Source organism: Leucopleurus acutus, assembly GCF_964270905.1.
Source record: "Leucopleurus acutus genome assembly, chromosome: 12".
Lineage (NCBI taxonomy): Eukaryota > Metazoa > Chordata > Mammalia > Artiodactyla > Delphinidae > Leucopleurus > Leucopleurus acutus.
The window spans coordinates 79,531,136-79,545,423 of NC_139154.1; the positions used below are offsets into that span (position 1 = coordinate 79,531,136).

Genomic DNA, 14,288 nt, shown 5'->3' on the forward strand with positions numbered 1-14,288 from the left:
AAATGACTGTTTGATCCATGGGCTACAGAATGGATATTGTGCTAGCAGACATGAAAACAACATTAATCTCATTGTACACCTCCATCAGCTCTTGGGTGACCAGTTGCATTATCAGTGAGCAGTAATATTTTGAAAGGAATCTTTTCTTCTGAGCACTAGGTCTCAACAGTGGGCTTAAAATATTTAGTAAACCATATTGTAAACAGATGTGCTGTCATGCAGGCTTTGTTGTTCCACTGATAGAGCACAGGCAGAGTAGATTTAGCATAATTCTTAAGGGCCTTAGGATTTTCAGAATGGTAAATGAGCATTGGCTTCATCTTCAGGTTCCAGCTGCATTAGCCCCTAACAAGAGAGTCAGCTGGTCCTTTGAGGCTTTGAAGCCTGGCATTGCCTTCCCTCTAGCCATGAAAGCCCTAGATGGCCTCTTCTTCCCATAGAAGGCTATTTTGTCCGCATTGAAAATCTGTTGTTTAGCATAGCCACCTTCATTAATTATCTTAGCTAGATCTTCTAGATAACTTGCTGGAGCTTCTACACCAGCACTTGCAGCTTTACCTTGCACTCTTATGTTATGTAGATGGCTTCTTTCCTTAAACCTCCTGAAACAACCTCTGCTAGCTTCAGACTTTTCTTCTGCAGCTTCCTCATCTCTCAGCCTTCACAGAATTGAAAAGAGTTAGGGCCTTGCTCTGGATTAAGTTTTGGTTAAGGGAATGTTAATGGCTGCTTTGATTTAGCTAGACCACTAAAACTTTCGTCATGTCAGCAATAAGGCTGTTTCACTTTATCAATAGCGTGTTCGCTGGAGTAGCACTTTTAATATCCTTCAAGAACTTTTCCTTTGCATTCACAGCTTGGCTAACAGTTCGGTGCAAGAGGCCTAGCCTTTGGCCTATCCTGACTTTTGACATGCCTTCCTCTCTAAGCTTAATCATTTCTAGCTTTTGATTTAGAGGTGTGTGACTCTTCCTTTCACTTGAACGCTTAGAGGCCGTTGTAGGGTTATTAACTGGCCTAATTTCAACATTCTTATGTCTTAGGGAATAAGGGAATCTCGAGAAGAGAGAGAGACATGGGAGGAAAGGCTGGTCGCTGGAGCAGTCAGAACACACACATTTATTTTGAGAGTTTGCTGTCTTATAGGGGCACAGTTCATGGTGTCCTAAAACAACTAGAATAGTAACATAAGAGATCACTGATCACCATAACAAATATAATAGTAATGAAAAAGTTTGAAATATTGTGAGAATTACCAGAATGCGACACAGACACGAAGTGAGCAAATGCTGTTCAAACAATGGTGCAGATAGATGGGCTTGACCCAGGGTTGCAACCAGCCTTCAATTTGTAAAAAACACGATCTGCAAAGCATCATAAAATGAGGTATGCCTGTAGTTCGTTTTAACTGCCATAGAATATTCTGTTATATAAAAGCAAACTATTTGTTCTGTTATAGATATTAGAGTATTAGTTGTTAAATATTTAAAGCTACTGCAGTCAAAATTCATGTGTCTTTCTCCTTGTGCACGTTTCCAAGAGGTTTTCTGGGAGGAGAGTTGCTTGCTGGAAGGGTATGCTTATCTTCAAGTACTGACTATCACCAAGGTGCTCCTCGAAGTGGTCGTATACCAATTTTTACATTTTCACTAGCAAGGTATTCTGTTTCTCTACATTTTTTCCAACACTTGATGTTATTTTGTAGTACTGTATTTACCAATCTAATAGATGTGAAATGGTATTTAATTTGCACTTCTCTGATCAGTAATAAAATTGAGAATCTTTTTGAATGTTGATTTGAAATTTTTTCTGTTGGTAATCTTTTGCCCACTTTTATGTTGGCTTTATCTTTGCTTATCAATTTGTAGGAGTACTTTATTGTTTGTACTGATCCTATTTTGTTTTTATCTTTCAATCTTTGGCTTGTCTTATTGCTTTATTTACATTCATGTTCATTTTTGTTGTACAGATATTTTAATTTTAATATAGCCAAATTTTTCATCTTTTACTTGTGCTTTTTCTATCTTGGTTAAGAAACCCTTTCTACCTCAGATCAGGAAAATTTTTCTCTATATCTTCTTTTAACTGTTCATTTCCCATTCATATCTTTTTTTTTTTTTTTTTTTGGCGGTACGCAGGCCCTCTCACTGTTGTGTCCTCTCCCGCTGCGGAGCACAGGCTCCGGACGCACAGGCTCAACGGCCATGGCTCACGGACCCAGCCGCTCCGCGGCATGTGGGATCCTCCTGGACCGGGACACGAACCTTTGTCCCCTGCATCGGCAGGCGGACTCTCAACCACTGCGCCACCAAGGAAGCCCCCCATTCATATCTTTAATCCACCTGGAACTGACTTTGTTGTACAAAAATCAGTGTGAAATAGAGAATTCAATTCTTTTCCATGTGGATAACTTATTATCCCAGCACCATTTATTAAGTAGTTTATTCCATACTACTTTATAATGCCATCTATATCACACCAAGTTTTCCTAAATGTGTGGTTCTGTTTGGGGGACTTTATAATATGTTCTGTTGCTGTATTTATCTATTCTTATGCTAACACCACACTGTCTTTATAATAAGTTTTGATATTTGGTATGTCAAGATCCTCCACACATTGCTGTTCTTCATAATTGCCTTTGTTGCACTTAGCCTTTATAAAAAGACTTATTGGGATTTTTATTAGAACTTTATATTTTATTGGAACTTTTATGTAAAGATCAAGTAAGCCTTTTCATCCATGAATATTGTGTAAGGTGCAATTGGTGAGATTTTGACATTCTTTTTTGCTTTAAGTAGTGTTTTATAATTGTTTCCATGAAGTCCTTTCCCATCGTTTATAAGATATAAATATTATATCCAGCATAATGTCAGACTCTTAATTTGTTCTGATGGTTTGGTTGAAATTCTTTTGAGTCCTGTGTTGACAATCCTGTCATTTACAAATAAGCCAGCATAAATTGCCAACATCCTTGTATTGTTCCAGACTTTCATTGGAATGCTTCTCAAGTCTCACTATAAATTATGATGTTTGCTTTTTGTTTTTGATAGATATCCTATCAAACTTCTATCTCTCTACCTTGCTCAGATTTTTATTATGAAGGGGTATTAAATTTTATGAATAACTTTTCTGCATCTGTTGGGATAATTATGTGTTTTTATTTTAATATGAAAATGTGGTTTATTGCATCAATTAATTGTCCAATGTTGAATCATCCTTGCGTTTCTGGATGAACTCTGCTAAATTTTGATTTTTTTAAAAAAATACAATGTAGAAATCTAATATTTTAAGATCTTTGCATATATGTTCCTAATTGGAACATATGGTTTGGTATCTGGTTTGGTATCAGAGTTTTGTAGCTACAGAAATTTTTCTGTTGAGTTTAATTTTTATTCCTTTACAGACTATGTTCTCCTTAGCAGCCTTTAAGATTTTCCCTTACCTTGGTCCTCTACAGCTTTATTAGGCTCTGTCTAGGTCCAAATATTCAGATATACATATGTACATGTATATATTTTCCTCCTGCTCAGCAGCTACAATGTTCATGCTCAGTACCCACAGTGTTGAATCCGAGGATTCACATCTGTCTTTAATTCAGGAAAACTCTCACGAATCCTATCTTTAAATATTGTTTGAGCACTATTCTTTCCCATCTCTTCTTCTGGAACTACTATTAAACATATCAGGAATAGTTCTGCTCCAAGTAACAATATCTGACTTTCTGTGCTTTCAACTATAGAGGCATTTATTGTTTAGTTGACAAGAAGTCTAGAGATCTGCTAACTCACCATTGTCATCAGGGGACCTACATTTTTCTTGGCTTCCTTTTTGTCTGTCAGCTTTCTGGCATTTTCAGTCATCTCTGTCTTACTCTTGCTCCTTCGAAAGGAATCTTTTTTTTTTTTTTCCAGCAGTTATACTTCGTTGGGCTTCAATGTATTTTTCATTATATTATTTTTGGTGGGATTCATAGAGATACTTGAATCTGACTTGATGTCTTTCATTGATTTCAGAAAAGGTTCAACCATTATTTCTTTAAATATCTCTTCTGCCCATCCTCTTTTCATTTCTCTGACCCCAATTACATATATGCTCTATATTTCACTATACACTCCATCTTACACTCATTTCTGTATGTATCCTTTTGTTACTCATGCTTCATTCTGGGTATTTTCTTCTGAACTCTTCTAGTTCACCGGTATTTTTCTTTCAGTGTGTCTAATCTGATAGTAAACGAATCAGTCATTGAGTTCGTAGTTTCAGGTATTTTATTCTTTTAGTTTTAGAATTTCCATTTGGTCCTGCTTTGTATTTTCTATTCTCTGCTGAAAATCTCAATCTTGCCTTTTTTTCCTTGAATATGTATAGCATAGTTGTTTAAAGTCTCCACCTGATAACTCCATTATCTGGATCCATATGGATCATTTTATATTGGCTAATGTCACTCATTTTTTTTTAACATGTAGTTTTGTCATCATAGAGGCTCAATTATTTTTCAGTGAGAGCTGGGCATTGTATATAGATAATTTAAGGCGATTTGAGGCCTAGGATGGTCTCTTCCTCCAGAGAGTTTTACTTTTGATAGGCACCTTGGGCCACTAGCAATCTAAGATCATTTTAATAATTTCAAATTTGAGCTAACTTGAAATTGTGGTTTTCAGTTTCTCCCAGGGCTAGTCTATTTCTTGTTAACCTTTTTCCCCTTACTCCTAGCATGTGGCTGTTTAAAGTCCCAGTCTGAAGTGTGGGCATTTATCTTGTCCCTCTTTTGGGACTTCTGAATTCTAGTTTTTGTCTCCTCAGCCCAGAGAGTCTATTAAAAGCTCTACTCAACTTCTCATCCTGTCAGCCATCTCTTCTGGAATTGGCCCTCTTCCCTTGAGAAACATCTAAAATGGGCTCTCTAGATTTTCTCCTACTCCTGGATCTTGACTCTAATTCCTCAGTGTCTTGTCTTCTCATGCTTTAAACAGATAATTTTATATTTTTTCTAGCTTTTCTAATTGTTTTCTGTGAAAGAGTTGGTCTGATTACCTAGAATACCATTACTTGAAGTAGAATTCCACAAGTTCCATATTTCTACTCTGTTCCTTAGTGTACAACAACTAATTTTCTTTTTGCCTCATAGTTACAAGATGCCTTGTGGCTGTGGGCATTGTGTATAAGATTTCTGATGAAATTTTTTTCATATTTTTTTTTCTATTTTTATTTCACAGATGTTATTGCTACATTTATCTCTTTGACTTTTTTAAATCCATTCATTCAATCTCATATTATTCTTGTTCTGCTTATCTCTTTGACCATTTTAAACATATTTAGAATCTTTGATGAGCTATTATATAAAATTAGTTTTTCCTTGAATGACTTTTCATTCTTATTGTTAATTTTTGTTATTTTGGTCTCTTTGTGTTTTTTTTTCCTTCTTGTGTGTAGTATTTTTGATATGTCCATTTTGAGTGGGAATTTTGGGGTTCTGTTGTCTCACTTTTCCTTCTACATTCAGCTCTTTCTATCTAGTAGGCTTCCTGTTGCTTGTACCTCCCTCTCAGCATCCACTCTCCATGTAAGAATCTGGTATAAAGTGGCTTAGATTAAGGATATCGCAGATTAAGTCATTGAGTCAGTTGTTAACTTGTTTCATTTTCTGAGTTTGAGGCTTTATCAGAGTCTTCCCCCATTCTTAGTTTTGTAACTTTCTAAAAATCCTAAAGTGTTGTCAGCAAATTTTATAATCTCTTTTACCACTGTCAGCAAATTTTTATGAGGCAAGGTGGCACTTCCCAGTCCCCAGCCTCAAGCAATGAACTAGTTTCATTTGAGTGGAGCACTTACCCTCAGAGCTGCTTCATCCAAACCTGAATATACTACACTATTTGGTAGTCTACTGACCCTTTTTAAAGTTTTATTCCTTTTTTTATGATGTAATACAATCTGAGGTAAACAACTTCGCTCATGATTTATGCTTGCCAAAACCTTTAGATCAAACCTTTAGATGCATACTTAGAGTTTATACTTCCAGTTCATACTTCCAGTTTATACTTCCAGTTTAACTGGAAGTATAGAGGATAGGGGATAGTTAAACAACATTTGGGGGTAACACAAATCCAGAATGTGGGACACTCTAGAAGAAATTGACTGGACTCTTCAAAAAGTCCAGGACATTATTGTTCTGTTTAGATGAGAATAGGGACACAACCAACCAAATGCAATATGTGAGACTTAATTGAATTTTTGTTTCAAAAAAACCTAAAAAGACATTTTGACTTTTACAACTCAATGATAAAAAGATAACCTAATTTTTTAAATGGGCAATGTATGTGAATAGACATTTCTCCAAGGAAGATCTAAAACTGGCCAATAAGCACATGAAAAGATACTCGATATCATTAACCATTAGGGAAATGTAAATCAAACCCACAGTGATGTACCATTTCACACCCACTAGGGTGGCTATAGTAAAAAAGACAGATAATAACAAGTGTTGACAAAATGTAGAGAAATTGAAACCCTCATGCACTGCTGGTGGGAATGTAAAATTATACAGTTGCTTTGGAAAACAATTTGGCAGTTCTTCAAAAGGGTAAACACAGAGTTATGATATGACCCAGCAGTATCATCCCCAAGAAACATGAAAACACATGTTCACACAAAAATTTGTACATAAATGTTCATAGAAGCATTAGTCATAATACCCCAAAAGTGGAAACAACCCAAATGTTTATCAGCTGATGTACGGATAAATATAATATAGTAATAAAAAAGAATGAGGTACTGATACATGCTACAACATAGATGAACCTTTAAAACATTAAGTGAAAGAAGCCAGTCACAAAATACTACATATTGTAAGTTTCATTTACTGTAGATCCTCATTATTTGCGGATTCAGTATTTGCAAACTCTCCTACTCGATGAAATTTATTTGTAACCCTAAAATCAGTACTTGAAGCATTTTCATGATCTTTTCAGGCACACATAGAGCAGTGAAAGATCTGAGTCCTCTCTCAGCTAAGGGTGAAGAAAAAGCAACATTCTGGCTTGTTTCAACTCTCATACTGTAAACAGGTGTCCTTTTCAAAATCAGTTAAGCGCCAGCCACGTTTTTCACATTTTTGTTGATGATTTCACTGTCTTTAAATGGCCCCTAAGCATAGTGCTGAAGTGTTCCTAGAAGGCCTTATGGAGAAAATATTAGCATTAGATAAACTTTGTTCAGACATGAGTTGTGGTGCTTTTGGCCATGAATTCATTGTTAATGAGTCAACAATGTAATTAGATAAAGTATCTTTAAACAGAAACATACATAAAAAGTATATGTATTGATCAGTAGATAGATGAAAATGTTGTGACCAGAGGCTTGAAGGAACCTAACTCTTTGTTTCCTCCAGGAGCAGTGATTCAGTATTTGCTGATTCATTGTTTGCAGGTTTATAGAGCATAACTATCTCAAATAACAAGAATCGATTATATAGGAAATGTCCAAAGTAGGCAAACCTATAGAGACAGACAGTAGATGAGTGTGATTGCCCAGGATTGGAGGAGGGTAAGAAATGGGGAGTGACTGCTAATAAATATGGGATTTCTATTTGGGATGATGAAAGTGTGCTGAAGTTGCATATGGTGATAGTTGTACAGCTCTGTGAATATATGGAAAACTGTTGCTTTTTACAGTTTAAATGGGTGAATTTTATGGTATGTGAATTTTAACTCAATAAAGCTGTTTAGACAAAGATATTTGAGAGTAATGGATATGTTTTGAATATCAATTGGGTAATAGATATGGAATTATTAATTTTTAAAGATGGGAAAACAGTATTATGTTTTTGTATAAAATATCTTTATTCTTAGGAAATGCCTGTGAGGTATTTAGGAGTAATTTATTAGGTCTACAAGTTAATTTCAAATAGTTCAAGAAGTTTTAAAAGACTAGAGAGTGGTAAAGAGAAAGCAAATGTGGCAAAATGATAGCAGTTGTTGAATCTAGATAGAAGGTATGTGGATATTCATTGTACTTTTCTTTCAGTTTTTTTTTTTTCCTGTTTGAAACTTTTCAAGATAAAAAATTGGGTGGGGGAGATTTTGCACACTCAGCAATGAGAATAAATCATTGTTCTTCTAAGTCATAGGCTTCTTTAGCTCTCATTATGCTTGTTGTAACAGAAAGCAAGACTGTATATGCACACTGAATGCACTTGTGTATGCCGGAAACAGACCGCATTAAAACCAAAGAAGAGTGAATTCCTTGGTGGTCCACTGGTTAGGACTCCTCATGTTCACTGCCGAAGGCCTGGGTTCAGTCCCTGATAGGGAACTGAAATTCAACAAGCTGAGCAGGGCGGCCAAAATTAAAAAAAAAAAAAACACAAGAGTAAGAGGAAAGCTCTTTATTTTTTTATTACCAAATGTTTAAATTTAATTCCCTATAATTTTTAAGTTACATATTCATCACAATTTATGAAATACTACAAAGATATATAAAGAAAAATCTGTATTAATAGTGTGTGATATATGTGTATTAAATATTTACTAATGAAAGACTCCAGTATAGTGTTTGTATCAGTACCTATTTATATGCTAAGCACTATAGTTAGGTGATGGAGAAACAAGGAAAGCTCCCGTGCCTTTGAGAAGCTTGCCGTTTACAGGAAGAGTCAGATGTATAAATAAATGTAAGATACTGTACAAAATATGGACAAAGAATTATAGGAAGGACTTTTGATGATGGCAGAATAAGTACTTTAGGAAAAAAAAAACTATTGAGGACAAGTAGAAAGCTAAGCAGAATATAAAACATCTGGAAGGCATTATAGGGCAAAAAAGAGGATAAAGATTTATGGAGCCCAGATTCAGGAAAGTTAAAAATTCACAAAGGTGAGCATTGCCTTTGAAAGCACTTTTCCCATAGAAGCTTCTGCTGATTTCAGAAGAAGCAGCTTAGATAATGAAGCTAGTTGAGTAGAACACTTGACAGACTCTTGAATCATGGTTGGAGTTCAGACATCCTCCAAGACGAGATACTGATAAATTACCCATACCTAATGTTAGGTACATCTAGATATAAGGGTATAAAAGATACATCTAGATATAAGGGTATAAAAGAAGTAGACAGGCCCTTATAGGAACAGAAGCCCAGCGTCAAATCATCAATTCCTGAAATTAGGGACATCATGAATTGATAGTAGCCTTAGCAGCCTGCCTGACCCAAATTAGAGAATAGTTCAGAAAACAATATCCAGATACATATTACTATATATAAAATAGATAAACAACAAGGACCTATTGTATAGCACAGGGAACTATATTCAATATCTTGTAATAACCTAAAATAGAAAAAAATCTGAAAAAGAATATACATATTCACTTTTATATGTGTGTGTGTGTGTGTGTGTGTATATATAAATAAATATATCTGAATCACTATGCTGTACCCCTGCAACTAACACAACATTGTAAATCAACTACATTTCAATTTTTTAAAAAAATGAAAAGAAACAATATCCAGAATGAAACACATCTGGAGAAGGAGAACATCATCCAGAATCTCAAATTACTGCTACAATAATAATTGCTGACGCACAGCAAAATCAAATAGCCAGACCCAGGAGGACATTATGTAACATAAATGGCAGCTAAATTAACATATGGATAAACAAATTCATAGGGACTCTAGATATTGGAGTTAGCAGAAACTTTAAATTATCTTTAATATGTTGAGGGCAATAAAAGAGAAGATGAAGAATTTTGGCAGAGAATTGGAAACTATTAAAAGAGGAAAGGAATTTCTAGAACAAAAAATACAGTAACCAAAATTGAGAGCTCGTTGGATTTAGAAACAGATTAGACACCATTACGTAGAGAATTAGTGACTTAGAGCAGTACTGCTCAAAGTGTGTTCTGTAGCTGCTGAGAGTCTATGGGCTGGCTGCTATTTTTTGAACTATGTAGTAACAGTCCACAACAAGATAGGAAATTTGTGTCAGAATGTAGAACAAATTGACCCTGAGCATACCATTTAGTTCAACTGGCATTTTCTTTTCTTTTCTTTTCTTTTAAATTTTTATTGGAGTATAGTTGTTTACAATGTTGTATTAGTTTCAGGTGTACAGCAAAGTGAATCAGTTATACATATAAATATATCCACTCTTTTTTAGATTCTTTTCTCATATAGGCTATTACAGAGTACTGAATAGAGTTCCCTGTGCTGTACAGTAGGGTCCTTATTAGTTATCTATTTTATATATAGTAGTGTGTATATGTCAATCCCAATCTTCCAGTTTATCTCTCCACCACTCAAGTGGCATTTTCTTTTTTGTTTCTTTTGTTGTTTTTTTTTTTTGCGGTACGTGGGCCTCTCACCGTTGTGGCCTCTCCCGTTGCGGAGCACAGGCTCCGGACGCGCAGGCTCAGTGGCCGTGGCTCACGGGCCTAGCCGCTCCGCGGCATGTGGGATCTTCCCGGACCGGGGCACGAACCCATGTCCCCTGCATCGGCAGGCAGACTCTCAACCACTGCGCCACCAGGGAAGCCCTCAAGTGGCATTTTCTTGATAGCAAAACTTTCTCTGTGAAGAAAGAATTTGTTGATTTACATTATAGTGCAAGTTCCTTATCTTGCAGATTGGCCCCTTGAGTAGCAGTGACCTAAAGAATAGTTGGAGGGCTTCCCTGGTGGCACAGTGGTTAAGAATCCGCCTGCCAATGCAGGGGACACAGGTTCGAACCCTGGTCCGGGAAGATCCCACATGCCACAGAGCAACAGCCCATGTGCCACAACTACTGAGCCTGTGCTCTAGAGCCCGCGATCCACAACTGCTGAACCCACGTGCCACAACTACTGAAGCCTGCGTGCCTAGAACCTGTGCTCCACAACAAGAGAAGCCACCTCAATGAGGAGCCCGTGCACTGCAATGAAGAGTAGCCCCCGCATTCAGCAACTAGAGAAAGCTGAGTGCAGCAATGAAGACCCAACGCAGACAAAAATAAATAAATAAAATTAAAATAAAAAAGAAAAGAATAGTTGGGAAGAAAATATCTAGAAGGAAGTACAAAGAGACAAAAGGACAGGAAAATACAGAAAGGAAGGGAAGAGATTTAGAGGATGAAGCAAGGTATATTTTACAGATAGAAAAGATAAATAGTCCTTTAACACTTGAAGCAGTGCTTCTCAAAATATTTGTGATGGTGGCCAATACTTTTTATAAAATGCAGTAAAAATATCATAGCAGTGTCAAATTACTTAAACACAATCTCGTTTTCTGTACTTACTAGAGATTGGTATAAAATGGTTCATAAAATAGCACTGGTCCACAGACCACATTTTAAGTAGCATGATACTAAAGAAATTAAATTCATAATGAAAATTCTTCCCAGTAGGAGAATTCCAAGCCCATATGATTCACTGGTAAACTCTAGAAACCTTTAAGGAAGAAATAATTAACTTTTCTAGAATATAGAAAAGAGTGAAAGGCTCCCCCAACTCTTTTTAAGAGGCCAGTTCAACCTTGATGTCCAAACCTGACAAAGACGTTTACAATAAAAGCATATTAGGACAGTCTCATTCATGAACATAGATATAAAAAAATCTTCAATAAAATATTGGCAAACCAAATTCAGAAATATATTGTGGCCTACTTGATTCTACTTCAGGAATGCAGGTTGGCTTTAACATTTGAAAATTAATGTAATTCATCATAGACAGTAAATGAAAAAATTCATATAATCATCTTGATAAGTGCTAAGGAATCGTTTGATAAAATTCAGCATTCATTCTGAATGGTAAAAAAAAATTTTATCGAAATAGAAAAGGAACTACTAAATCTACAACAAACCTACAACAAACATGATAATTATTGGTGACATCTTGAAAATTTTCCCTTTGAGATTAGAAATGAGACTAGGATACCTTCTATCATCCCTTCCATTCAAGATTGTACTGCAGGTCCTAGATGCAATACCTTAATAATCAAAGCTGTAAGAATTGAAAAAAGGAAGAAATAACCTATCGTTATTCGCATACAATATGACTGCAGATCCTTAAGATTCTAGAAAGTACAAAAGAAGAATCCAAAATAAGGTTGTTAGATATAAGGACCATATTTTTTTAATCAATTATTTCTATATAACAGCAAAAAAGTGAAATATTAGAAAGACACCGTTTACAATAGCATCAAAAAAATCAAATATATAGAAATAAATCTAAAGAAAGACCTCACAGTAAACTATAAAACATTGAGACTCAGTGATTATTTTATTTTTTTAATTAATTTATTTATTTTTGGCTGTGTTAGGTCGATTGCTGCACATAGGCTTTCTCTAGTTGCGCGAGCAGGGGCTCTTCTTTGTTGCATTGTGCACGCAGGCTTCTCACTGATGTGGCTTCTCATTACAGAGCATAAACTCTAGGTACGTGGGCTTCAGTAGTTGTAGTGCATGGGCTCAGTAGTTGTGGCTTGCGGCCTCTAGAGCACAGGCTCAGTAGTTGTGGCTCACAGGCTTAGTTGCTCTGTGGCATGCAGGATCTTCCCGAACCAAGGCACGAACCCCTGTCCCCTGCATTGGCAGGTGGATTCTTAACCACTTCACCACCAGGGAAGTCGCTCAGTGGTTATTTTAAAAAAAACATTATTAAGAAAAATCTTTAAAAGACACAAGTAAATGGAGGATATGTTATATTGAGTTGAAACTCTCAATATAATGGAGATGTCGACTACCTCAAATTAATCTACGAATTTAATGTAATCCCAAACCAGAATCTCAATAGGGCTTTTGTGGGGAGAACAGTGTAGAACTTCAAACTCTGATTCTAAAATATATATGGATATTCAAAGGGTCAAATAGCCAAGACACTCCTGAAGATGAAGAATAGTGTAGGAAGATTTGTCTTATTGGATATTAAGACCTATTATAAAACTATAGTAATTAAGATAGTGCCATTTAGGTGTAAGGATGGACAGATATCGAGTTGTAACTAACCCTGAGGAAATGGACATGTGTCTTAAAAAGAAACCAAAGGTTGAAGATACTACTAATAATGCAGCATAAGTAAACAAGAATATAGAGTTCAGTCAGCTATTTTATCTTATCCATTTTGTCTTAACACAGATTCTAAGCATCTGGATATTAGAGACTATTCCTTACTTTAAGACATCTTTAGTAGGATCTGTCATAACACTAGGTATATACAAAGTGTTTAATAGTTACTTTGAATGAATTTATTGTGTGCTTAAGTTACAACTTTGAATCCTTTTTGGTTTTAGATCTGCTGATTTGGGTCCTACTTTATTGACAAGACCTGGACAACCAACACTTACCAGAGTGCCACCGCCTATTCTTCCAAGGCCATCCCAACAGACAGGAAGCAGTAATGTGAACACTTTCAGACCTGCTTACAGTTCATTTTCTTCTGGATATGGTGCCTATGGAAATTCATTTTATGGAAGCTATAGCCCTTATAGTTATGGGTATAATGGGTTGGGCTATAACCGCCTTCGTATAGATGATCTTCCACCTAGTAGATTTGTTCAGCAAGCTGAAGAAAGCAGCAGAGGTGCATTTCAGTCCATTGAAAGTATTGTGCATGCATTTGCCTCTGTCAGCATGATGATGGATGCTACCTTTTCCGCTGTCTATAACAGTTTCAGGGCTGTATTGGATGTAGCAAACCACTTTTCCCGATTAAAAATACACTTCACAAAAGTTTTTTCAGCTTTTGCATTAGTTAGGACTATAAGGTATCTTTACAGACGGTTACAGTGGATGATAGGTTTAAGAAGAGACTCTGAGAATGAGGACCTGTGGGCAGAAAGTGAAGGAACTGTGGCTTGCCTTGGTGCTGAGGACAGAGCAACTAACTCAGCAAAATCTTGGCCAATATTCTTGTTCTTTGCTGTAATCCTTGGTGGTCCTTACCTCATCTGGAAACTGCTGTCTACTCACAGTGACGAAGTAACAGGTAAGAGTAATAAAATGGGTTCAAAAACCATATAACAATCTCAAATTTCAAGAATAGGTTAAATTAGCTTTCTTTATGCATTTGTATTTAATATTTTGATCCAGTTATATTTTCAGTTAAGAACTTCAAAACTGGAAGAGGAACATGTAGCAAAAACAGGCTTCTTGATTTATTCTTTGTTACTTCAGTTTAACAGCACACATTACTTAACTACTCTTCACAAGTCACTGAACTTGATGCTGTGGAAGATAAAAAGATAACATAGGGCATATTCCCTTTATCTTTCTAAAACTTACTGGAAGAGAGGTGGGTGAGACACATAAATAGGTAATTGTAATG

The 14,288-nt window shown here is 35.9% G+C and overlaps 1 protein-coding gene across 1 annotated transcript in view; it reads left to right on the forward strand.

Annotated features, from left to right (window-relative positions):
* PEX13 (peroxisomal biogenesis factor 13) overlaps positions 1-14,288 on the forward strand; it is a 36,418-nt gene that overhangs the window by 3,248 nt on the left and 18,882 nt on the right. Inside the window, exon 2 of the mRNA XM_082851808.1 lies at positions 13,255-13,949. Within this exon, the coding sequence (XP_082707934.1) occupies positions 13,255-13,949 (695 nt within the window). The remainder of the gene's footprint in view (positions 1-13,254; positions 13,950-14,288) is intronic.